This window comes from Pelodiscus sinensis, chromosome 2, assembly GCF_049634645.1.
Source record: "Pelodiscus sinensis isolate JC-2024 chromosome 2, ASM4963464v1, whole genome shotgun sequence".
Classification (NCBI taxonomy): Eukaryota; Metazoa; Chordata; order Testudines; family Trionychidae; genus Pelodiscus; species Pelodiscus sinensis.
Genome location: NC_134712.1, coordinates 175,116,781 through 175,143,985, shown reverse-complemented (window position 1 = coordinate 175,143,985; position 27,205 = coordinate 175,116,781). Strand labels below are relative to the sequence as shown.

Genomic DNA, 27,205 nt, shown 5'->3' with positions numbered 1-27,205 from the left:
GCTTCTCCAACAGAATATTACCATATTACAGAGTGAGCCTCTTTACACTACCCAAGATGTTGTATTTCTGTCAACTTTCTTAAATTCAGTGTAACTACCAACTGCTTGTATTTATCAAACATAATAAAACACTTGGCAGGTATGCACTTTTTTTTAGCAAGCAAACACTTTGAGCATTCAATAAATGATAACATGTCTAATGGTTCTCTTTGCCCCACTATTTTGCTGGGTACATACACAGTTGAGATGTTCAATAACCTCCCATATTTTGGGGGAATAATTCCTTCAGTTCTGGATTGTTTCTTTCTAGTAACAGACAATTAATTGTCTAGTAGCTACCAGCAGACAAGAGATTCATTTTGCATTTCTCTGAGCATGATAATTTCTTGTTTTTTGTTGCATTTCTCTGAGCAACAAAACCCCGAGATTATAAAAGAATCATTGGTAATATCTAACAATTTGTAACACTTGATTATGAACCACATCCCAATACTCTAATATTGCATATATCCATCATGAGTGAATGGGTATGTGCATACAAATAATGGAATTTCTCAAGGCTTTTAAAAACAAACTGAAAAAGCAAATTGTGTGTGGAATCATACTGATTCCCACATGAATCATCCATAACTTTAGGGTCTATACATAGCTACCACTTCAACTAATGGAGCAACTGATTGTAGCTATACGTTGTTATTGCGACCCCCAGCTTGCCTGGATCTGGCCCCCAGGACTCAAGGCCCCCTCCGCATTGGGGAGTCCATGCTGCCACTCCAGCCTCCCTACTGCCCCATCATGGAGCTGGAGCACACAAATTCTAGTAGGCTGGGGCCCCCCCAGGTACTGGTGTGCTACGGGACTGTGGGGAGTGTCTTTCCGTCTCAGGTGAGGCACCAAGTCAGTAATGGTTTTTTGTTTTGTTTGGGGGTTTTTTGACTCTGCTTCTCACTTGTTCAGCCCCTGGCTGATTTTTCTCTGGGTCAGTGGCCCCTGACCCAAAAAGGTTCCCCACCGTTTGTCTATATGGATCAACCATTATTGGACGATAAGACTCTGACTTTACAAGGAGGGTTTGACAGCTTTTTGCTGAGTCCAGAGAAATGTTATTCCTCATATTCTGGATTCCATTAAAAGAGCTCAATAGGAATGTTTCCTAGTGGTTATAAACCCTTCTGTTCTTATCCACCCTGCCAAACTCTAAAACGTTTTCACTGAACAAGGGAGAATTGAGATTTTCAAACACTGAAAAGATTGCCAAATTTGAGCAAATTCTCACAGGAACTAAAATGTACATCCTTGACACCAAGATGATGATCCCTCCAAATTTCAAGAACTTGTTCCATAGCAGAGAGTCACTAGAGTTTCTCAATTAAATCTTTTTTTAACTTGTATTTTAACTGAATCTTGTCCTCTGAAACAGCTGAATAATAATAAATTCCATTTGAGACAGCACCCATCTTAGAAAATTTCAGCCCAAACAGCTTAAGTGTGGCAAGGTTATTAATAACAGAAAAAATGGGTCTTACAATGGAAAGTGACAGGCAGTTTTAACTATAGGCGGAACTGATATCAAAGCATATAATAATGCAATTCTGCATCAGAATAAATATTAGAAATAATAAATAGAAGAATAATAAATTATAGTTAAGACTAATTAAAATATGAACATATTTTTTGTAGATGTTCAGTTTATAAGAAACAAGTGTGTCTGTTTACTGTATAGAAATGAGCATACCTCTGCCAGCTACACTTGCTGGGCTGGCTGTAGACCATTTAGAAGATAGAGGACGACTGAAAGAAAAGCACAGAATACCTGCATTAGTAAGTTTCATCTAAAGAAGTGGGTTGTGTCCACAAAAGCTCACGATACCATCTACATTTTTTGTAGTCTCTAAGGTGCTGCAAGACTATTCATTGTTTAAGTTTTTCCAGTTACAGACTAACATGGCTACCCCCTGATGCATTAGTCAGACATGTACTGGATCCAAAGAGCAATTCTATATTACTGTAAACACTTTTCAGTCCTTCACCTGTTACTTCCATTTTCTATTTCTACTTTACGAAGTGTATTCAGATAACACAAATACTAGCACTGAACCACCTGTAAGGCATACTCATCCTACGATATCTGCTTTTGCACATCATAAGGTAATTCTTTGCTGTTTTATTTAATAGTATGGTGACTACAGACATAATATAAGCCCTTTATATAAACTGAAGACATACAGAATGCGACTCTTGTACATTTCCAAGGAAGGGGCACAGAGGGGAACCTGCGCCAGGGAACTCCTTCTGTCCCCGCTGGCGTGGGTTCCTGCTGCCTCTCTCCCTTTGAAATGTATAGGAGCCTCGGGCAGATCTTGTACATTTCAGCGGGAGAGGCACAGTGGGATAGCAAGCACCCCCCTTTTCGACTAATCGAGTAGTCAATGGAAATTCCATCAACTACTTGATTATCTGATTAATCAAAATTTAACATCCCTAGTATGTGGTTGGTGGTGAGTATGTGTTTCAGGTATGTGTCTGTAAGTGAGGACTGGCCTTCCTCCCAAGGTCTGTGAGAGCAAAGGATGATCATATAGAATAAGACATAGACCCTTGAGGATGTATTGGAGAGGTTTTAGCCAGGGACTGTTGGTAATGACCAGTGGTGTTCTGTTGCTTTCTTTGTTGGGACTGTCCTGTAGTAGATTACTTCTGGCTCTGTTAATCTGTTTCTTCACTTCCCTAAGTGGGTATTGTAGTTTTAAGAATGCTTGCTTGATAGAGATCCTGTATGTGTTTACCTCTGTCTGGGGGGCTAGAGCAAATGTGGTTGTATTTTAGGGTTTGGCTGTAGACAATGGACAGTGTGAGATCTTATGGATGAAAGATAGAGGCATGTAGGAAATTATAGTGACCTGTAGGTTTTTGGGATAGGGTGCTATTTATGTGACCATCACTTATTTGCACTGTAATATCTTGGAAGTAGATCTCTTGTGTGTAGTAGTCCAGGTTGAAATTGGTGGTGGCATGGAAACTGTTGAACTCCTGATGGACCCTTCAATGGCCACTAACAGAATGAGGGGATAGATAATGGCAGGATATTTTGTTCATGGATTCATCTACAGACATTTCTTATATTAGGATACAGCATGGAGGAAAACAAACCCAAACAAATTAACACATGGCTTCATGGTTTGTAGACAGATGCATGTTTCAAAGATCTTGCAAATAAGGTTTCGTCCTACAAAACTAGCAGCACACCTAGTACTTGCTACTTTTGACTCATAAGAGCCAGAACTCTACCACATAGCAAAGATCTAGCCTTAACGCAATACAATTTACCACGTATTAATTAATAACACACGATTTTAAAAAAACATTAAGTACAGAGGTTTAGATATCGGCAACACTCCAAAAAATTTTGTTAAAAGAATCTTCTTCTTTCTTATCTTAAGCAATTAACATCCATGTAAATTTTGTTTGAAATGCAACCATACAAATGTTCTCCTAGCACACACATCCCATGCAGCCTGCTTTCATCCCTTCCAACCCAGCCTAACAGAGAGGACTGCAGCGAGTCAGGACACCCCAAACTGCTCCCCGCCTCCTCCTCACTGCATAGATGCCAGCATTCACCCAGACGCTCTTTCTCCCACCTATCCCATGCAGTCAGCCCCTTAACTCCCCTTTCCCAGACCAGGAGGGTTGAAGAGACTGCTGGGTTTCTGCCTCTCTCCCACCCCATCACCTGGCAGATGGGACTCTCCTAACTCCTCTCCCCTTTGACTTTCCCCTAAGCCAAGTAATTACTTACTCCCTCCCTCCTCCAGCCACATATTGCTCCTTCCTTATCTTGTCTGCTTATCTTGTCTGCTTTTTCTGGTCTGGAAGCTCTTCAGTTTAGCACATGGCAGCGTTCAGTTACTGTTTACAGATACCCTGCCCCCTGCTAGTCAGCTGAACATCCTGCGCTGAGAGCTTTGAAACACTAAGCAGGGTTCAGTAAATAGCTGTGTGGGCATGCAGCCACGCAGCTTAGACGGAATTTTGTTACTGTCCTGCAGCTAAGTGCCAATTTCAACTTCATTTTGGCAATTATAAGTACAGTACTGAAACGGAACTCTGAAGCAGTAATTGTGAAGATTTAATTAAATATTTCTGTTCGTCATAGAACTTAGACTATTCCACTGTTTAGATGAACGGTAAGCAAATTCGAACTAGACCATTTTTAGTCTTTCAGACTAGGAATCATTTAAGAGATCCTTACTTGAGACTCTCCTGTGAACTGGAGGATGATCTGTCTGACTGAGGGAGAGATGCTATACTGCCAGAATTCTTCAAGTAAGTGTGGAGGCTTCTTTGATAAGATGGCTCAAGGTTATTGTAGAGGACTTCTGCTTCACCAGGGAAGTGATTTCTAAGACCCAGGTAAGTCCTACAAAACAAAAGAACAGCCAGGCATAATTGTTAGACGGTTGGGGTTGTTTGTTTTTTAACTATGAAGAAAAAGTGAAAATCTAGCATAGAAATATATGCTGACTGCTACCTCATTAGCCACCTTTTGGAGACATCTGACTTAAAATCCTGAACTAATCTTTCCAAAATAATTTCTGTACTCCTATCATCTTCTCCATGAAATTCTTCTGATATTTTCTGCTTCAGTAAAGATATCCTAGAACAACAATGGGCAACCTCGGCTAGTGAGTGGGCTCATAAATGGCCCTCCTCCCTCTCAGTGGGCCACAAAACTGTTGGAACGAAGACAGTCTCCAGGTATAAGGTAGTTTTGCTAACTCTGCTTGCGTACTTAGAATTAGTGTGGTGTGCTGAAGTAGCACTTTATTAGATGCAGAGGGATCATACAATGCTCAGTCAACATTGTATGCAATCAGGATGCACTTCATTTTATGTGCATATCGCTTTAGTAACACTGGTGGGAAAAAAAACCTATGCAGACAGAAACCAGTGGAATTTGGCAACCCTGCGCATAGGCAATGATAAACAAAAGCTCTTGCAAGCCACACGTAGAACCCTGATGGAATGTATGAGGTCCACAGATTGTCCACCACTGCCCTAGAATATACCATCAAATGAAGCAGCCAATTGTATCTGTGATACCACAGAATGATCCATTCTGATAACCTTTCAATGAACTAGCATAGTATAAACGGTATTTCTCAAAAGGGAATTTAAAAAAAATGTTAGTTTAAATATATGATTTAATTTTTCTTCAAAGTTTGTCTTTGAAATAGATATACATTTTGGGAAATAAAAGGTGCACAAGAAATAACATTTGTGAAATAAGATATTGATTATGCATTTTTAACAGGTATTCTTTTCGTGTAATTCAGAATTTGTTGTACATTACACAAATATAAAAGACTGGCATCCTAATGGGAGTGAATTAGCCCTCCCCAGTTCCATTTACCACAATCAGGTGGAGATTTCAAATCCTAACTGGGATTATTTCATCTGATTGCTAACTGTTAATGTTGACAATTTTATTTTCACTATTAGACAGAGCAGTACAGTGAAAATGATAAAGAACTGGGATTAAGAGCCAAGTATAGAAGCCGGGTCTCCTACCACTGACCTACTGGGTGACATTGAGCAAGTCATTTCACCTCTCTGTGCTTCTATTGGGCAGGTGGGGCTTGGTTACCAGGGCAGGCAGTTCACCTAAGAGAAGGAAAACTCTGATTTCAAACTAAATGTTCTCTCTGGCCTGGCCAGTTACTTTGTGAAAGTTGTGGCCATTACACAACTCCAGTGACAGGACATGCCAAAATAGTAGTAATTTTGTCTTGCCTGTTCTGTATTGTTTAAACAAAAGCAGGGAAATTAAATGTCACAAAGCTACAACGATGCACATTATGTTCATAAACGTTATGAGAAAGAAAGAAAGAAAGAAAGAAAGAAAGAAAGAAAGAAAGAAAGAAAGAAAGAAAGAAAGAAAGAAAGAAAGAAAGAAAGAAAGAAAGAAAGAAAGAAAGAAAGAAAGAAAGAAAGAAAGAAAGAAAGAAAGAAAGAAAGAAAGAAAGAAAGAAAGAAAGAAAGAAAGAAAGAAAGAAAGAAAGAAAGAAAGAAAGAAAGAAAGAAAGAAAGAAAGAAAGAAAGAAAGAAAGAAAGAAAGAAAGAAAGAAAGAAAGAAAGAAAGAAAGAAAGAAAGAAAGAAAGAAAGAAAGAAAGAAAGAAAGAAAGAAAACTATGGTTCTTGAAGAAATTCTCATATTGCACATATTGTATATTTTTAGGATTAGATGTAAGAGTAACATTAGAAGCACGTGCAATGTGAGGTAATGCTGCAGTAAGAATTTTAATATTTTCATTTATTAACATTTGATCATTTAAATGTTTAAACTTAGAATCTGATGAAGGTTTTTGTGCACTTGATTTTAATGGATTTGAATGAGATTATAGATAGATTAGGTGAAAACTAGATTTATCCATTAATTTTCAGTTTTATTTCTTATACATGTATTTTATTCGGTGTAACTGTATATCTCCATACATGACAAGTACAGAATCTCCTAGAGAAAAAAACCTTTTATAGCAGAAAATAGTAAGCCTTATTGTCATGAAGCAGGGCAGATTTCAAGTTAAAACCTTGCATGAAAAGGTGTCAATTTGAAATGGCCATCCTCAAGCTACTTAGATACTTTTTACATATTTCAAAGGGGCTTTTAGTTACCTTTACACCTATCATCTAAAAAACTTAAGTGTTCAATGATTTTTTGTACTCATGGAAGTAAGGGACTGATTACAGAGCAATTATCATCCACAATACTTCCATTTTACTGAAATTCTCAGATTCTCCAAAACAAAAACCTAGTAACTGTTCTAAGCTTACTAAATTAGGCAGGGAATTTTGCATGGAAACAAATGATCATTTTGGTTCTATATTAAAAATAATCTATTTCAACCAAATTTGAACCTGGTTCTTGAGATACTAACAGCTACATTTGTTAACCATACCACAATACCTAGATTTCTCTCCTCTTGGTATAAAATATCTAATCTTTCAATCAAGTTTATAATTTCGCTCGAAATTCTTACTTTCTTGCCTCCACTCTTGCCTCAGCATCAGCATCATGAATGCCTTTTTTGATGGTTTCAACCAAGACAGTTGCATGCCTAGAAGACAAACATTCCTTAGGATTAACCTTACTATTACAAGTATACAAAAGTAATTTCTTACCTGTTAGTTACATTTCTCTAAATCATACAGAGTACAGCTACACTGTAATTAAAAACCAATAGCACCAAGTTTCAGAGCTGGGTCAAACAACTTGGGCTTGCAAGGTTCAGACTGCAGGACTAAAATCTGTAGTATAGGCATTCACGTTCAGGCTAAACATGAGCTCTGAGACCCACCTCCCTTGCTAAGGTTCAGAGCCCAGATTCCAGCCTAAGCCCAAAATATCTCAACTGCAATTTTTAGCCCCACAGCATGTGCTGGCTGACCCTGGCCAGCTGCAGCTATGACATAGGTCTTTTATTGTACTGTAGACCTGCCCACAGTTTGGCCCAGATTTCCTTTCAGGCAGGTATAGTCAGGAAAGGCATTAGAACCAAAACAATATAACCATCCTTTTTAAGATGCTTAGATAGGCTGTCAGGACCCAGCATCTTCTGCTTCTAAAGATGGAATCTGTACCTGTTGGCTGACTAACGCCCATTTTGAAGACAGGCATGCTAGAAAGTATCTCTCAATTTTAGGAAGATGCACGTATACTAAAGATGTCAATATAATGAACAGTGACAGAAAATAGGCTAATAAACTCTTCTTACATCTTGAATAAGTACAAAGATAAAGTGTCTGTTGCATTCCTAAAGAGTTAATTTTTTAATAATCACTACTGCTGGATTGAAAATGATTTAGTCAAAAACACAGTACCACTAGCTGAAAATGAAGAATTGTCATGACCTTTAAGGTAACACCTTGTATTTAAGTTGTTGGTCAAGGATCTAAATAAACTTCTACAAATCATTTAATCTCTCTGTCTCTCAGTTCCTTTATCTGTGAAAAATACCAGTCAGCCAGTAATTCTTAACTACTGTTACAGAAAAATACTGATTTTGTCTTCTTTTCTGAGGGAACTAACATATATTTTTACCTCTATGATTTACCATAATAGCAACACATGGTATATTGTGTATCACTGAATAAGATTTAAAATATTTCCCAACTCATTGTACTGTAGACTAATTTAGGTCACTGGGGTAACAACTTTTCTTAGAAAAAAAGAGTGTTTCCAATATCTTGGTCCTATTTTGCACTTACGACCAAAAAAAAAGTTACGTAAACGTTTAGTTCATTGGGAGAAAAGATAGAACAATTTTTTCCCACCTTTCAGACAGGTTTCTTTTGCATCTGTGCAGCCCAAAACATAGCTAGTACACCAACACCAATCTGGAAAGCATTTCTAGTAATAAGAACATTGCATTTGGCAGTATTTCCTATTCTTTCTAATGTTAGGATAAAAATTCCAAAGATGTATCATCAGAAGCTAATTTGCTACCATTACTTATTGAAAGAATGGTAATAATGTTTTAAAGAGACTTCAGGTTCTTCTTGCACATGCACACACAAAATAAAGTCAAATCAATTTAACTAACATCTTGATGAGCAAACAATTAAAATCACTAAAATACTGATTAACACAGGCAGTAATAGAAAACCACATCCTCAGCAGAAGGATGAGGATGCACTGAGGGATTGTGTAAAGATTTGATGCAAAATGGTGAGGTCTAGTTCTCAGTTGTGGTTCGCAGGAAAGTTCCTGCTGAGGCTGTCTGCGGTTCTGAGGAAAAAATAGCACTTAAAACAAAGTCTGCAGATTAGGTGCTTGGGAGAACACTGCGAAAAAGATTGTATGAGGAAAAAAATCAAATCTGTAAAAATCTCTCTCTCCATCTCATATGACGAAGCTGAAGCTGAGGGGAAAAAAAACTCCTCAGAGCAAGAGAGAGGAGTCCCCCAAGGGGAAGGCTAGGACTATAACAGAGTTTAAAGAGAAGCTAGATAATTTCATGGAGGTTAGATCCATAAAAGGCTATTAGCCAGGGGATAAAAATGGTGTCCCTGTCCTCTATTCATCAGAGGCTGGAGAAGGATGGCAGGAGACAAATCGCTTGATCACTGTCTTCGGTCCACCCTCTCTGGGGCACCTGGTGCTGGCCACTGTTGGCAGACAGGCTACTGGGCTAGATGGACCTTTGGTCTGACCCAGTACGGCCATTCTTTTATTCTTATAAAGCATGAGGGGTGGAGTCCGCACTTGTTTCCATATCTGAGGGAGACACTCGGACTTCTTTTGTTTTTGAAGGATCGTAAAGATTATAGTAAAAATATAATTAAAAAGACTAACTAAGGAAAGGAAAAGAAAACTTAAGGCTAGCTGTCTCTCTGAGGAAAAATCTGCAGAGCGTACTGAGGGTTCGGACCGACATTGGCGGTGGCAGAGAAGGAACTGAGGAGATCCTATCTCGTGCATGCGCATTAGCTGCCTGGCACGTGTAGCACTTTTGTGCATGTGCGAGTTAGCTGTCAAAGCCACTGCTATTAAAATCTTCCAGCCAGTCGCGCTGTGGCACCAAAACACCTAAGGTGGAGCACCCACAGGGACACTCCTCGAAGAAGTCGTCCTTGTTCCCTAATCGTGGGAGTGATTTTTGCTCCCTCACAGGGGAATGGAATCTTTTCCTTTTAGAAGGATTCCAAGTGTTGGAAGCTGCCTCATTGTCTCTACTTTCTGGAGCAGAAGGAGTTGCTACAGTATCCTGAGAAGCGAAAGCCAATATACTAGGAGGAGAAGGGAGTGAGACTGGACCCAAACAGGTCTCAGGAAATGTTCCAAGAGGATCAACTTCATTCTATCTTCCCTCAGCTTCCTGGATCTGCTACTGATGTCAAACCCAATGTTACACTTTTGACAGGATGAAAGATTCTTTAAGACAGTGGAGGTGAATGCCTCGCACTGAGTGGGAAGGACCTATGGCAAGGGTGGGCAATAACTTTTTACCCGGGGGCCACTTCAAAAAATTTTTGAAGTAGCCCCTGGCCACCACGGAAGGGGTGGGGCCTAAACAGGAAGGGGCAGAGCCACCCACCACCAGACCATGATTGGTCTGGAGGTGGGGGAGCCCTTTTGCCCCCTCCTTCCCACTAGGCACCCATGCCCTGGAAGAGACTTGGCACGCTCCCCCCACCTCCCAGGCCAATCAGGGTCTGAGGAGCACCCGAAACCTCCTTCCACCTTGCAAGGAGCTTGTAGCACTGTGAAATGCCACGGGCTACTCACAGGGCCGGGACAAGGTGAAGGAAACTTCAAGAAGCTCCCTCCGCCCCCAGGCTCTGATTGGTTTGGGGTGGGGAAGCATTCAAAGCATCCTCCACTCTCTGACCGCCCACCTCCCCATCCTTCCCTGCGAGCAGTGCGTGGCTCTTCCAAGCGCCACATGCTGCTCGCAGGGGTGAGAGGAGGTTTTGCGCGCTCCCTCCCCCCACCAGCCAATTAAGGCCTGGGGTTGGGGAGCATCCAAAGCCTTCTTCGCTCTGCCCCAGGGCGGGAGGAGGCTTCACGTGCTCCCCCACTCCCAGGCCCTAATTGGCTTGGGGGCGGGGGAAGCAGCAGGGCCTCCATGGGCCGGATCTACCCGCTTGAAAGGCCACATCCGGCCCGCGGAGGCCCTTTTGCCCACCTCTGACCTATGGGAAGGATTTAAGTCTTCAATTTTCATAACCCATGTAGCAAAGGCTGCAAATGAATAGGAGCTGAATGCAATAGAGGACCTGACTACAAAAAGTACGACAGGACACACCTTTTCCCTGAAAAGCACAAATCTGGGACAAGAAAATACTTAACTTGTAAACAAGCTATGCAGCTACTTAGCAGATACCATAACACTCAAGACGTAAGAAGTTGAAGACCACCGCTACTTCCTATATACATTTGTCATGGAGCAAACAGATGAGTAGGTCAAAGGAATAGATGTGAGGACATTGCTAACATAGTTTGATGTAAAATGTGCAGTGAGCATACATACAACCTAAGACACCTACAGGGACAATAACTAGAAGATCAGTTTTCTCTTCAAAATAAGTTTGAAGAGAAGCATAAAATTAATTTCCCATAGTAATGCTAAGGAAGACATAACAAAACTTAAGCAAACCTTTTCGTTTCAGGTATTTATATACCCATTCTGAATTCCAAGATAAGTTTTAAACAGCACCAATAAAACAGTGACAGGACCATTCATAACAGCAAATAGATGTTTACCCTATGTACCTCTTCTATTTCAAAATTAGATGAGTAGTCAAGTTATAGGATTCAAATGACAGATTTTTGTTTTTAAATTAATTGAAAAGCTTTCTAGATAACAAAAAGGAACACTTTGTCCTTACCTTTCCAATGAATGCGTCTGCCACTCCTGCAATAACAGGTCTAAAAATTCAAATGAACGTCTAGAACAAAAGAGCAGAAAAAACTATTACAAATCTACAGTTCTGTACTGTGCTGAAATAATAGCTTTGTTCTTTTTTCTCCTGGAATATAACTACATATAATAAAATATCTTAGATTTAGCATATGGAGGAAATTGTTTCACTTGTTATATTATAACAGTAGAAAATTTTTACTTTGCACCTTGCAAATTAGTAGCATAAACAAACATAACTGCATTTTAAAAAGCAGAAATGATTAATATGAATACCTGATGTACAACTAGAGTTACTACAATTAACTATATAAACTGTCACACTAAAAAAAATTAATTGTAATTAACTGCACTGTTAAATAATAGAATACATTTTATTTAAATATTTTGGATGTTTTATACTTTTTCAAATATTTCAATTACGCCACAGAATGCAAAGAGTATACCGCTCACTGTATATTTTTTATTATAAATACATGTACTGTAAAAAACAAAAGAAATAATATTTTTCAATTCACACAAGTACCGCAGTGCAACCTCTTTATTATGATAGTGTAAATTACAAATGTAGATTTTTGTAGTATACAACTGCACTCAAACAAAACAAAACAAAAATGTAAGAGCTAAATGTCTATTCATCAGTTCACTCTGCTTTGGATAGTTATCGAGCAGAACCTGTCAACAGCATTGGCACATGCCCTCTGGAATGATGTTTGAACACAAAGGGACACATGAATCCATAGTGAATAGGGCACAAACCATACTGATGCTGGCTACAATAATGCCATGCACATGCCTGTTCTCACTTTCAGGTGGCATTATAAACAAGAAGCAGGAAGCATTATCTCCTGCATATTTTAACCAAACTTGTGACTGTATGAACAAGAAGTAGGACCAAGTAGACTTGTGAGCTCTTAAGTTTTACATTTTTTTCTTTTTGAAAGCAGTATTTAACAATAAAAATCTACATTTGTAAATTACACTTTCACAATAGAGTGCACTACACAACTTGTATGAAGAAAACTAAAAAATACTATTTCTTTTGGTTTTTACAGTGCATGTATTTGTAATAAAAAATAAAGTGAGCACTGTACACTTTGCATTCTGTGTTGTAGTAAAAACTAAATATATTTGAAAAAGTAGAAAAACATCCATCCAAAATATTTAATAAATTTAAACTGGTGTTCTATTAAAAAACAACAAATAGTCTTGTATTTAATGATTAACATAATATGTAGATGATATCATGAGCTTTCGTGGGCAAAGCCCACTTCTTCAGATGACCAGAGTATTGAACGTCCAGAACTAAAATAAATGGGGGGAGAAGGGGACAACGACAAGAGGCAGTGGGAATAAAAATATCAAGGGGAAAGCCAACTGGAATGTAACAGGAAAACCAAATAGTTTATATGCACCTAAAAATTAGATAGTCAAAAGAGGCAAATAAGAACTATAGTAGGCAATTAGAGAGGGAGTACTACCACCAGATACTATACATGATACCATCTACATGTTTTGTTAGTCTTTAAAGTGCTACCAGACTATTTGTTGTTTTTTAAGTTTATCCTGTACAGACTAACACTGCTACTCCTGGTATTCTATTGTTTAACAGTGCAGTCAATTGCAATTAACTAAAAATTGAATCACAATGAAGTATTAATTGTGAGAGTTAACTCAGCCATGGGCAATAATTTTTAAGGGAGGGGCCACTCCAAGATTTTGATAAGTGGTCAACTGCCACACTACTATGGAGGGGGTGTGGGGTCTGGTATGTAGGTTGGGTCGGAAATGAGCTTGGGGTAAGGGACAGGAGTGTAGGGCTGGGGAGGGAGTACAGATATAGGAGAGGATTCAGTCCTGGGGGAAGGGTGTAGGAAAAGGTGCATAGTCTTGAAGGGAGTTGTGACCCAGAAGAAGTGGGGAGAAGGGATACAGAGGGTTTGGGTGGTGACCTGGGGCATGAGGGGAGGTGGCCTGAGGTAGGTTCTGACTGGGAGGCACTTAGCTTCCAGCAACAGCCCTGCAGGAACCTGAGGCAGGCTCTCTGCCTGCCTGCTGTAGACCCAGGCTGGTCAAAACAGTTGGCTGCTCCATGTGGCTCTGCTGGTGGGTTGAGGAGGGAAAAGGGATGGAGGAGGCTTCACATGCTGCCCCTGTCTCCAGCAAAATCTCTCAGCTTCTAATGACCAGAAACTGGCCAATTGGAGCTGAGAGATTTTTCTGAGGAGCAGCACATGAAGTCTCCTCTCTCCCTCCCCAGCATCCAGAACAGAGAGCAGCCAGCTGTTTAAAGCGGTGTGAGCGGCTCTGTGGTAAGGGGCCGAGCGAGGCAGCCATGGGCTAGATCTGGTGGCCTGGATCCGACGCACTGGACATATCTTGCCTACCCGAGTTAAATGCAATTAAATCGATAGCTGTACTACAAATGCATCAGCTTTAACATGTTTTGTACAAAAGGCCCATCAGCTACATTAAGTGCCAATTCCCCAATGAGAAAAATCAAACACACCAAACCTCTTGAGAAGGAAGTTGATGTCTTGTTGAAAATCCAGCAAGTCCTATTACTTGCTTGGGAGTATCATTTTTTGTTAATAGCCTGTAACTAGGTGGTATCTTATAAATTTAAAAATCCAACACCAAGGCATTGGCCGATGCAAGGAACTTTTCAGCTATTTGTCCCGCTGCAGAAATTTCAGACTGCTTCACATGGCACTACCACTTTGAAATGCCGTGTGCAGCCTGGGGCCAGCTGGGAATCCTCAGCTCTCCTAGGCCGCACGTGGCGTTTCCGTGTGGAGCCTGGGTTCACCTGGGAACCGACCCTGGGCTCTACGCGGCACTGACACTTTGAAATGCTGTGTGGAGCCTGACAGTGCTTCCCATGGCGTTTCAAAGTGGCGGTGCTGTATGGAGCCCAGGGACCTTAAATTGAAAAGTTGTGTGCCTTAAATTGAGCTTTTGGGTCTAGTGTAGACCTACCCTAAGAGTGTGAGGCAAAAATCAGTAATGGTTTTGTGCTGCCCTCCCTCCCCCAAGAATAATTTCAATGTCTGCCTCTGCTCCTGTTCCTAGCTTTACCAATAGTAGCATTAACATGAAAATGACATCTTTTTGATACAGTCTCTGCTGGGTTCTGAACTGCATCAGCAAAACTGACCAGAGTAATAATAATTTCAACCACTACTGAGGAAATCTATGGCAACAGAAGTACTGGAGCTCTGCAGACTTGGGGAAACGCTTTATTTTATTTTTTTTACATTTAAGTTCCATTTGGAAAGTCACTTTTGTAGTGAAATAAGCTTGAAACTTCCATACTGCATGGTAGCTAATTAGATAACAGATTTCCACATAAATTTCTGTCACTGTAGAAATAAATATATACTATTTTAAAGATAATTTTACTAGTAGTCTATTGTAAAATTAAGGAATATAAACTAACAGCTTTAATAATTTCTTATACTCACCTCCTGACAGCAACCGATTTTGAAGTACAGTTGCTTGTTATTAAAGGTATGAGTCTGGGCACATGGGTATGCTGGAAAAAAAATCCATAAATGTTATAACACAAAGTAGCCAATGCCAAAAACATTCCTGAAATTAGAATCTTAAATCTCAAACACAATAAATATTTAGTCATTATTTTATCTGTTGCTGAAAAAAATATATGATTTAAAATGTGAATTGGTTAACTCAAATATAGAGTGGTGGATAAAGGTACACATCACTGATGATGTACTGACCATATGTAAAATGAAGAAAATCTAAGGAAAACATTTCTCTGACCATATCAAAATCTTCTCATTTATGAAACGTTCAGCCACCAAAAAAATAGCTCAATTGTACCATCTCTTTCTCCCACAGAGTATCTAAACTGATGTTTCTTCTATACAAATTTTAGATGTTACTCTGATCAACACCTTTAATGAAACAGCAACAGATACAATAGTGAGGTATAGAAATAAAACTCTGAAGTAAAAAAAATAAATGAAGGTACTTTGGAACACTTTCTGAGTATCATTTTGCTAGAGTTAATAAAGCTTCTTTTGTTATAAGATTAAATGTACCTACATATAACCAAAGTGATAACATGCAATATGTCTAGAGCCCAACCAAATCTGTGGCTATAAAAAAAAACAAAAAACAAAAACACATCATGGACTGTGAGATCAGACCATCCCCACATGAAATCTAGCTATTAGAGGGGTAGGAGAGTGCTAGGGCTGGAGGCACTGCCATTTCAAAAGGCTCCTTGCAGTACAGGGGAGATCAAACCCACCTCCACAAATTTCCCCCAGATGCAGGAAGCACTGTGGCTGCTGTCTTCAGCACTGGGCTCTGAAAGCAGTGTTGTTGTGGAGCCTCCTACAGCCAGGGGAAATACCCAGAGCTGGGTCTGATCTCCTCTTCAGAAGAGCTATGCAGGGGAAGAGGAAATCTAGTCCCTTTCCTGCCCAGCCAGTTAGCAGCTTAGAGTTTTTGGCAAGAGTGCTCTTAACATCAACAGGTTGATCAGACCAACCTCCACCTCCTGAAATCTCCCACAGTTGCAGAAAGCTCTGCAGCTACTGTCGTCAAAGACCAGCTCTGAAGTCAGAGCACAAGTGATGGTGGGAATCAGATGATCCCCCTTCCCCACAACAGCTTTGTGACCCCCAACAATCCTCTTTTGCATCAGGATTCCCATGGTTTTAACACTGGGAAATTCCAACTCTTAAGTATCTCAAAATGTGAAACTGAACAATTAAAATTCTCTGCCTAAGAAATTAATCAGAATGAACCATGAATTTGTAGGGCTATAAATATAGCCCAAATAATAATAAATGAATGTGAAAATATGTAAGAGTGTCTAGTAAAGCATTTAAAGTATAGTAAAGCATGCAGAAGTGCAGTATAAAAAGTAAAAGATGGTTATAAATAATATAAAGACTGCTTAGCCTTTTTAAAACTGCATTATTAGCAATACATTCAGTGCTTGGTATTTTTCCTCATAGTTTGTGAATTAGGGATGTTAAATATCAGTTAACTGAATAGTCAAGTAACCTCATTAATTCCTATCAGCTAGTCGACTATTCTACAGTCCCTGGGGGAGGGCTAGGCAGCAGCACGAGGTGCCAGGTGGAAGCTAATCCACAATGGGAGCCAGTTTAACAACCAGCTCCTCTTGCGGACCGGCTACTTGTCACCCTGTGCTGCTGCCTCTGATAAAGAGGCAACAGTGAGGCGTGGCAGCAGCCCATCTGGGAGTGGGTGTCTGAGCTCCCGGACCCGGTGAGAACTAGAACTTGCCTGGGCTACTTGCTCGCCCAGCTCCTAATACACTTCAAGTGCACAGCCACAGTGCAGGTAAGTCCCGTGTCCGGCGTGGGCCAGGACTGAGCTGGGCCGCTGGCCTGCCTGCTAAAAAATTTACTCGTTTGGGGGGGAAAGGAAATACGTGTAGTCTATAACATTAGCCTATAAGCTTTTGCTTATCGGTTAATTGGTTAATCAACTATACTATTACATCCCTATTGTGAATGTTTGACATGACCATGTGAACCTCTCATACATGGGCATCCGGTGTGTAAGGTGGGGGAAGGCTCTGCCTTCCCCAACAGCCAGCCTGGCCCCGCCCACAGTCCGCCCCCAGAACACCTACTGTAAGGGTTCTGGGGATGGAGTGTGGCTGCCCCCAACACCTGCCCTCCTGGTACTGGAGAGGCTGGGCAAGGCCGGGTGGTGCGCTGTTCTCTGAGGCTGGAGAGGTTGCGCCAGGCTACGTGGCGGGCCCTCCTCTAGGGCTGGTGAGGCTGGGATGAGCTTATGCCCACCTGCCCACTCCCCTCCCTGTGGTTGGAAGGGGGGAGCGTGCATATGGCATGCTACCCCACCTCTCTGTGGGGTTGGGTGGGAAAGGGGCATGGCCTCAGCCGAAGGGGTGGAGCTGGGGGCTCGCCTCATCCAGCCATACCTTCATCAACCACCCATGCTCTCCTAACAGCAGTTATTGCCTACACTCAATGTTAAACATAAATTAACATTGAAAATTCCAAAACAGCAACTGATTTGTTGTATTTTTCACTCAACATTGACTTTTAAAATTTAATTTAATTTGTACTTTGTACTGTTTTCATCAAGGGTATGTCTACACTGCCACCCTAGTTCGAACTAGGGTGGCTAATGTAGGCATTTGAAGTTGCAAATGAAGCCCGGGATTTAAATATCCCGGGCTTCATTTGCATCTTCCCGGGCGCCGCCATTTTTAAATCCCCCTTAGTGCGGACTCCGTGCCCACAGCAACACGCGGCATGGAGTAGGTAGTTCGAATTAGACTCTCTCATTCGAACTACCGGTACACCTCGTTCCACGTGTACCGGTAGTTCCACAGGTGTACTGGTAGTTCGAATTAGAGAGCCTAATTCGAACTACCTACTCCGTGCCGCGTGTAGCCGCGGGCACGGAGTCCACACTAAGGGGGATTTAAAAATGGCGGCGCCCGGGAAGATGCAAATGAAGCCCGGGATATTTAAATCCCGGGCTTCATTTGCAACTTCGAATGCCTACATTAGCCACCCTAGTTCGAACTAGGGTGGCAGTGTAGACATACCCCAAATTATTAAGGGCATTTGATCAACATGTAAGGCATAGGTAGAGAGAGCCTACTGGAAAAGGACCACATTTTAAACAGAGGGAACAGCCTTATTTTACAATATTAGGTCTGTAGAGCTTTTTTCCATCATGACAGAGTTTTCAGGAAAAAAAAAGCATCACAGCAAATTAGAAAAATGCAGTTATTTAGCTAATTAAATATTTCTGAACACTAGAATATTGGCCTAAGGCTTGCTTTAAATTAGTGCAATCCCGAAGAAAAGAGGACACCTTTAATGTTGTACACTGAAATTTCTTTTCAACAGAATCCCACTTCAATAGTTTAAACACTGGAATCATGAGGTAAATCCCACCTCTCTGATGGTGGAAATGATGTCTCACTCTTGTCATGACCTGCCTCTACTAGTTTTTAAAGGGAAACAAACTACACAGTAAGCATTGATAAGGCAGGGAATAGGAAACACAATGAAAGAGCAAACAAAACTGGAAGTGGAACAAAATCTTAAGCCCATTCAGAGACTGAAGCTGCTGCAGAATAAGTGAGATCTCTCACACAAGCCACCAACTAGAACCCCAGGGTCACACTAGCAACTACTGGTCTCTAGAAGGAGTTTAAAGCATTAGCTTTTGGCCTATAAAGTCGTAAAGACCTGGGATCTAGTCGAACATATCACTTCTTCCCTGCACCAGTGCCCTACTACCACAAATAGTAGCAATCAAAGTGCTTAACTCTTCGTCATCAGAGACACAAGTAGGGTGCTTTCTGTGAACATCTTTTGGCTCATTTCCAGTGCTTGGTATAAGAAAGCCCAAATTTGCTGACCTTCAAGGCACATTTCAAAAGCAATCTATTCGATAGAGCTTGGCGGCACACAAGGTTAGGAATTATTTGACTGCCAAATTTACCATCTAGTATGCTATCATCTGTTGTTCTTTCGTTGAATGTAAGTTTAAGCTCTGTCTTGGGCCTTATTTCCACATTAAATTGCAATAAACAAATGATTGGCTATATTCAGTTTTTGTATCTTAACTCCCCCCCCCTTTTTTTTTTAATATGGAGATTGCCTATCTCCTAGAACTAGAAGGGACCTTGAAAGGTCATTGAGTCCAATCTGCTGCCTTCACAGCAGGACCAAGTACCATCCCTGACAAATTTTTGCCCCCAATGGCCTCCACAAGGATTGAACTCACAACCCTGAGTGTCACAGGCCAACGCTCAAACCACTGAACTATCCTTCCCTCCTAGTTAACACCTAACTAGCCTGATATATAGTTTGGTGTCTATGAATAAATAGAAATAGTTACTTTGTGTGTACAAGCGCTCCCACTCATGCCACTGTAACTGGAAAAACTACTCTTCTCTTCACTGTGCAGTTAGACATTTCAGAGTGCTCTGGAAGAAAAACACCCATGAAACCCTTAGCACAAACAATTGAGACTGCTGTCCAGGATTTTCCAAAATACTAGCTTAAAAACCATGGTTAAGAAGAGTACTAGATGTAGATGCTGCTGTAACTAGTAAAACTGTCTGGATTTCTAACCATTTACAAAAATGTCAGCTGCAGCTGTAGTTGAGGATAAGGTCAGTGTAAAATACAAGCACTACTCGTAAAGTCTAAAGAGGGTGTGAGCTTTACATATAAACTGCCGGCAAGCCAATTTCAATTAAATGGGTGTTTTGATTACTATCAAGTTCACAGTTAAATTTACTTGGTCATTCCCCCAAGGTAATGTTATTTCTTGGTATATGCTTAACAAATAGCTCAGAGCCTTGCAACAGTAATGAAAATGTACTTAACCTTCCCAATACCTCCATCCTCACCCTTTGCCATGATAGCGGTGATAGTCTTTAAAACAATGACTGGGTAAACATGGATTATATACAGTAAAACTGTGTTGCCAGTTTAACAGGAGTGACTAGATGAGCCAAATTACTTTTTATCAAACAAATCCATAAAAACATCATTAGATGGATACCTACACGAATGACAAATCTGATTGCTGCACATCCAGAAGTTGCCATAACTTTGGCGCTGTTAGGGACCAGATTAAAAAGAGTAGGCACAATGGCTTCAGCCCCATGGTCAAACTTGTTTCCCAAAACAGTTGAAAGATGACTGTTCAGGAAATGAAATAAGATTAGTTAATAAACATGATTTTATAGTCTCAAAATAAGAAACAAAGTTAATCACACATTTTGGAGATTGATCTTTCCAAACAATGGTTACAGTAGAATTTAATTTATATCTTCAAGTCTTTAACTTCCTACTGAGAAACGATGCACAGAATTAATGAATATCACACTATTTACCTTGCAGACAACCTGAAATTTTAAACATTAATAAGTAATTTTTTCTCTGACTTAGGCTTCTTCACAATGAAGATTACATAAAAAAATACAGCATTTTAAAAAGCTCAAGGTAATATGTGTTCTGTTACTTAAGTCCAACAGAGTTATTTTTGTTTCTCACACACTATGACAGTATAAACTTGGAAAACACAACATCCATGTGGCTGTCCTCAAGGACACCAAGCATTCATTGTAAATGCAATATATTAAAATTGAAACTTAAAAATAATTTTACACAATATTTATTTTAATGATGTTAAGTGATTTTGAGGTTTACATAACTTATCCAAGCATAGGCAAAATGATAAAATTTGTCAGTTACACATGCAGGAATTCTGCAGTCCTTCCCCATCTCACTTATTCAAGAGCTGTGGCCATATATTCAGAGTAGATTATGATTTCCATACTCATAATTTAATTCTTCAATCGCTCAGAGTAAAGGGTTTTGCCACTGCAAATGCAAAATGCACTTGTAATCAGTAGCAAGTCACATACTGAGTACCAAAGGATTAAATAATGTTATTGAAAGCACTGAAAAGGAAGAGTGCCTGTCTACTCTGTTGTAAAATACAATTTTTTTTCTTAATTTGTTCAGAGAAAGTGCCCAATACCATAGAAAAAAAATGATTTCTTTCTATTCGTGCAGCTTTGAGTACACCATGAACATCTATTATATATTTGAGATCTTGTCTCTCTGCCTGTTCAAGAACTCCTCCTAAACAGTAAGAGTTAGGACCACCAAATTCAGTATACAGCTTCCTCTTATCATAACTTAAAGCAAGGAAACGGTTTGATCATGCCAGGAAAATGGGATGTGCCCAAAATAGGATTGCTTTTCTGGATGGTTTTATGAGAAGAGACAATCACCACGCAGGAGAAAGGGGCTAGCTGGGCGAGTGCCCACCCACTCTGGGACTGCCCCAACCCCAAGTCTTCCACACCCTAGGCACCCTTTATGGAAGGTGGATGGGCTGATGCTCCTCTCCCCCGATTCATACAGGAACATTGCTGGCTGTTCCTCTGTCAGGGAGTGAGGGGAAAGTGCACAGTTTGCTGCTTTCTTCACACTGGCTGGAAGTGCAGGGAGCAGACGAACCTGAAGCTGTCCCAGCTAGGAGACAGTCACCCTTCCCTTAGCTGTGCCATAGAGAGGTATTTTTCACCTGGCCCCAAGATGCTGCAGTGAGAAAGGGCTGGGATAGTCTCCTCTCCCCTGGGCAGCTTGCATACTGAACCCCTCATCTTCAGATCCCCGACCTTCTCCCCCCCCCCCTCAAAGCAAAGATTCAAATGAAGCACGTACACTTTCATTTTTTTTTCTTCAAAAAACAAAGTTTAATTGTGTTGAGGACCAAAGAAACTTTAGGTTAATCTTCTAGTTAAATATTTTGACCACTTATTTCACTTCTATTTTGAATCTGATATAAAATATTAAGGGCCTGCTCTTGAAAAAGTTACTTGGCACAGTGCTTGTTACTATGAGTAGTCACACTGAAATCATTGTAACAAGCACCCAAGAGTAAGTTTTGAGGATTGGGATCCAAGTTCATAAGTAAACGGTGATTACTGTGATGTGTAAACACATTCACTCTGGTTATCAAAGGACTGAAATGACTCATTTGTTTTTCTGTAAGAGATTTTCTTTTCTATGATACCATTGCACTTAGGACCTACAGATAGACAATATAAACTTTCTCTCAATCAAAGTGATAAGACACTGAAGGTCACTCAAGACTACATGTGCTGTTCAAAACAAATCATTTTGACAAAAGTACTATCGAAATATAAAGCACATAGCTTTTCATTTTAATTTTCTATTGAGAATAATTTAACGACTATTTCTAAGCTCAATTTGCATTACATTCATGTATCTTTTCAGAACAGCTTAAGTAAATTACTAAGTATAAAATATTTCACTTACTAAAATATTTCCCTGCTCTTTTATATAAACACTATTTTCAAGCTGATATCTTAGTCAAGGTAAAGCATATCTTCTAGAGCTTGGAAGATACCCACAGTGACAATTAAAAGTACTGCCTTACAGTATATGCATTTTTCTATAGCTTCAGATCCTGATTTCAACTTCTAACTAGGTACTATGCACAGAAACTCAACAATGGTATTTGCACAACTGAGGTGTATTTTTTGACATCTTAAAGTTGCTAGTCATATACCTTATTTAGCTCTAGTGCCATTTAGCTCTAGTGCCATCATCATACAGAACCAAGCAATATATATGTATATATTGAACTTGTACTTACGCTACAGTAATGCATGCTTCTCTAACCACCTGGGATCTGAGATCCTTAGCTGATAATTTAAAAGCTCCATCCAACAACCGCAGATGCTGGAAAAAGCAGTCATACTGCGCAGCACCAGCAACAAGCAAGGACCGTACCTTCTTGAGCTATAATAAAATTAAGACTTAGTTAATAATACTTCTGACTGCACAGAGACAGACGTTTTAAAATATGTAAAGCCTACAGGCAAATGTCACTACCTGCAGAGCATGTATGCAAGTACATGTGCACACATAATTTTGTACATACACAAACTAAGGCCCAGAAGAGGTAGTTTGGAAAAATTACCACTTAAAACATTGTTGGAAATATATTTCAATATATAGTCTACTTATTTTTTCAAACGGATACTGTAATAATACCCCATCACCACTTAAAAACTTGAGACAATTCCTTTAAAAGCATATCTAACCTGAAAATATCTTGAATTAATCTCAATCGTGAATACTTTACCATTTTGTAAAAGCTTTTTTAGAAAAGCATTTGGACAATCTGTTTGGATAAGAAGCATACCGCAATGGTTCGCTGATCCCAGTCATGTTTGTCATCCGAGAGAATTTCCCTGATTTTGTTTAATGTTTCTTCAAGTTCTCGACTCGAATAGATCTGAAATTTTAAAACCAAATAAAATATAGACTTAATATTTCCAAGTTTACCTGAGGAAAGGGACAAAATCTGATTTAGGTTTAAGAAAATAGAACTGTGATTTTGAAAATATTAAGGACAAAATTCCAGAGTCAGATTGTAATGCGGTTTCCATTTTAGTACAATTTTTAATTTAAATACACAACTGTTATTCATGGCCATCTAAATGCAAAATTTTAACACTGATTTTCTAATAAACATTTTCATCTCAGGAAAAATTTCAGTCAGGGATGTGAAAAGTGTAACCGCATGCATGGTTATCCAATGAGCATAGTTATCTGGTACGTGTGGTTAGCAGCTTAAAAGCTGGTTCCCCACATGCAGCAGATCCTGGAGAGTCGACTGCTGCATGTGTAAACACTGAAATTTTCAACAGTTACATGGTTACTTACATAAATGCATTTTAACAATCTTAATTTCAGTCTCAGTTTATATATCACCAACACAAGTGATTTATTATTTTTTTTTTATTAATCTACAATGAAATGTGAATGAAACGTTTAGGTATTATTTATTGTGATTAGCTCGTTCTGTATCCCCAGAAGCTACAACGCCTGCAGGCATATGGAATTCTCTACACAGAAGTCCCACAGGATCAGGGCTTCCTGGCACAAGGGAGATAACATGCCCCTCTTGCCTCCCTCCCGCCATTTGTTGACATAGAACATTGCCATTGTACTGTCTGTTATGACCAAGACACAGTGCCCTGCCAGGTGGGACTGAAAGGCATGACAGGCCGGATGGATGGCCCTCAGTTCCCTGACAATGATGTGAAGAACAAAGTCGGAGTGCTCCCAGAGTCCTTGAGTCCTGAGCTTCCCTAAACGGGCTCCCCAATCTGCACCCACCACAGAATGGAATTGAGCATTGGGCAAGAAGGATCACTGCCCTGTCTGGTAGGTATACTGACACTAGCCAAAACTGGAGAGGTCTGAACCAAAGTCTGGCGTACTGAAACACAAATGTGCAGGCTGCCATGTGCCTCAGAGACTTCATGCAGTTCCTTGCCATTGGAGAGGGGAACTGTCTGAGGCCATAAATAATCTTCGCCAGGGCCTAAAACCTCATTTCCAGGAGGAATGCTATAGCCTGTTTGGAGTCCAGCAACGCATCCACAGACTCTAGTTTCTGGATCAGGGACACACTGGCTTCGATAAATGCAAGATGAGTGTCGACTTGGGATTTGGACCAATTCCTGATCAGCCAGTTGTCAAGATATGGAAATATCTGAATGTGATGCCTGCGCAGGAAGGCGGTGATTACCATCATACTTTTGGTGAAACTTTTGGTGCAGTTGACAGGTTGAATGGCAGGACTGTAAAATGGTAATGGGGATTATTTAGCATAAACCTGAGATACTTTCTGTGAAGCAGATAAATGGCGATATGAAAATAAGCATCCTTCAAACTGAGGATGGCATACCAGTCCACTGGATCCAATGAGGGGATTATAGAGGCCAGGGAGACCATGCAGAACCGGATCTTCTTAATTAATTTGTTTAGCTCCATGGGTCCAAAATAGGCCTGATCCCACCGTCAGCTTTTGGTATTAGCAAACACCATGAATAAAAAAAGCTCTCGTGTACTCCTGAAGCACCTCCTCCACATGAAGATGAGAAGTTCCTCAGGAGGAGACTCCCTGAATAGGGATGGAGAATGGGGGGGGGGGGGGTAAAAGGGACAAAGGGCACAGAATAATGGAGTATCCCTTTTCTACCATGCAGAGGACCCACCAGTGCAACGTGATATGGGACCAAGACCAACAGAAAAGGGGCAGTCTGGATGAGAAGGTAAGATGGGGTGGATCTAGCTGTAGGACTGGTGCATTATCCTTGATTACCCCTTTCTAAAGGGCTGCTCATGGCCAGATGAAGGCTTCTGTTGGCCTGAAACCTGGTCAGAAGACTGATATGGGTGCCTACTGTCACTTCTCCTACGCTGGCAGTTTTGTGGCTGGTATGGGCACAGGGGAGGGCAGGAAGTGACATATTTCTGCTGTGACAGAGGTGTGGATGTCCAAGAACTTTAGGGTTGCTCTCAGGTCCTTGAGACTGTGAAGTCTCTTATCTGTCTTCTCAGAAAAGAGCAATGGTCCTTCAAATGGGAGGACCTTAGTTGTTTGTTGGACCTCATATGGGAGGCCCAAGACCAGAAGCCACAAGCCCTTCTCATGGCAGTACCTTTGGCCATGACCTGAATGGCCACAACCTGGGTGTCCACATCAGCTGCATTCAGGAATGCTTGAAGAAATGCCCTGGAGATCAGCTTGCTCTTCTCCACCAGAGCTGAAAATTCAGCCCAAAGAATCTTGCATTATCAGCCCCATGAATTTCACCACTGGCAATGTACTATAGGAGTACATACGCATGATGGCTTGATGGCTCAAAATGCGGCACTATAAGCCACCGGAGGAGTAAACCTTACCTCAGTAAAGATCAAGGCACTCTGCTTCCCTATTTTGATGGGAGGGGCCTTGAAAGCCCTGGCACTCTTGTTGGTTCACTGCATCGACCACCTGCAAGTCAGTGGGAGAGTGACTATAAAGGATGATAGGAAATACCTTTCATTTTGCTTGGCAGTGGGTAGGTGGGCGGACGTAGGGCAGGGTTTTCCAGTGTGCCTTTGTGTTGTTAGAGATGGTCTTTATCAATGGAAAGGCAACACAAGAAAGACCCGAAGGGATGAGGATATCAAATATGGGGGTCAACGTCCTCAATTACTTCCTCAGCCCGGATGCCAAGTTCCTAAGCAACACTCCATAGAAGCTGTTGAAGAACCTTGTGGCTCTTCAGGACAGGCCATAGCTGTAACCACTACTTCCTAATCAGGGGACAATGAGAATTAAATTCCTACGAGGGGCAACTGCTCCCTGCCATATGCTCCCAACGACTCTCAGGGGGTGGGACTCTTGAACAGACATCACCCCACAACGGTAAGTCACTTGTCAGCTCCTGCAGAGCATAGAATCGAGTTGTCTCTCCTTGACTCAAAACCGTATCTTCAGTGTTGATGTAACAGTCATCGTTGTAAGCATCTCTGGTGCCATGATCAACTGCACCGGTAGCAGGATCAACAACGCTGGAGTTTCCATAACTGGTGCTGAAGACCCCATCAATGGTACTGGAGTTGTCATTGGTGGTGATATCAGTGCTAGGCTCAGTGTTACAAGGGGGGGGTGGGATGAAAGGCACTGAAGCCACAGACACTGTCCTGGAGTGGGAACAAGGACCCTGGTCCTGGCTCTGGTAGAAGTTCCGGGGAGGTGGGGGGTGTCTGAAAGGGCCACTGCATCATTGGTTGCCACTGCACAGGCCATGGTGCCAATCAGACCTGCAGTTTGGAGTTGAAGGCGATCTCCTGCTGGATTGATAGGAGTCAGACACAAACTCCGAGACCTCAGTTGCCAAGGACCACAGAGGAGCCATACTCTTGTGAAAAGAAGGATGCTGGCTGGGGCTTTGTGAATGCAGAAGCTGGGAGAAAGCTGGCACAGCACTGAGACTTGTCAGTGTGTCATCACTGTCAATTTACCCTGGGACAGCAGATAGGTAGTGAGCCACGTTGGTGAGCTTTTGGGTCTCAGATGGGGCAGGGGAGAAGGGAAGAACAGTGCCATGATATATATGCAAGAGCTTCTGCTCAGCACAGAATGACTCTGGCATCAATGGCAGCTGTAACTCTGCTCTGATGCAATGGCACAGAGGGTTGTGGACTTGACTGCCAGATACTAGCAGGAGTCAACTTGACCTTCTACAGCGATGGGGCCACATTGGGGTGACCTGGCTCAGGTCCCACCATAGAGATTCCTTGTGTCTTGAGGTGGGAGATCAGTCCTTGTCCTGCTTTTTCTTTTTCTGCAGTACTTGGAGCTGGGACCAGTGCCTGCATGTTTCCTAGAC

The 27,205-nt window shown here is 41.0% G+C and overlaps 1 protein-coding gene across 27 annotated transcripts in view; it reads right to left on the bottom strand.

Moving 5' to 3' along the window:
* CLASP2 (cytoplasmic linker associated protein 2) overlaps positions 1 to 27,205 on the bottom strand; it is a 264,670-nt gene that overhangs the window by 117,654 nt on the left and 119,811 nt on the right. For all 27 annotated transcript variants that reach the window (XM_075921810.1, XM_075921815.1, XM_075921816.1 and 24 more), the window contains 8 exons: positions 23,176 to 23,268; positions 22,624 to 22,769; positions 19,994 to 20,129; positions 14,889 to 14,959; positions 11,393 to 11,452; positions 7,042 to 7,119; positions 4,253 to 4,420; positions 1,736 to 1,791 (listed from right to left, as the gene is read on the bottom strand). In XM_075921810.1, the coding sequence (XP_075777925.1) occupies positions 1,736 to 1,791; positions 4,253 to 4,420; positions 7,042 to 7,119; positions 11,393 to 11,452; positions 14,889 to 14,959; positions 19,994 to 20,129; positions 22,624 to 22,769; positions 23,176 to 23,268 (808 nt within the window). The remainder of the gene's footprint in view (positions 1 to 1,735; positions 1,792 to 4,252; positions 4,421 to 7,041; positions 7,120 to 11,392; positions 11,453 to 14,888; positions 14,960 to 19,993; positions 20,130 to 22,623; positions 22,770 to 23,175; positions 23,269 to 27,205) is intronic.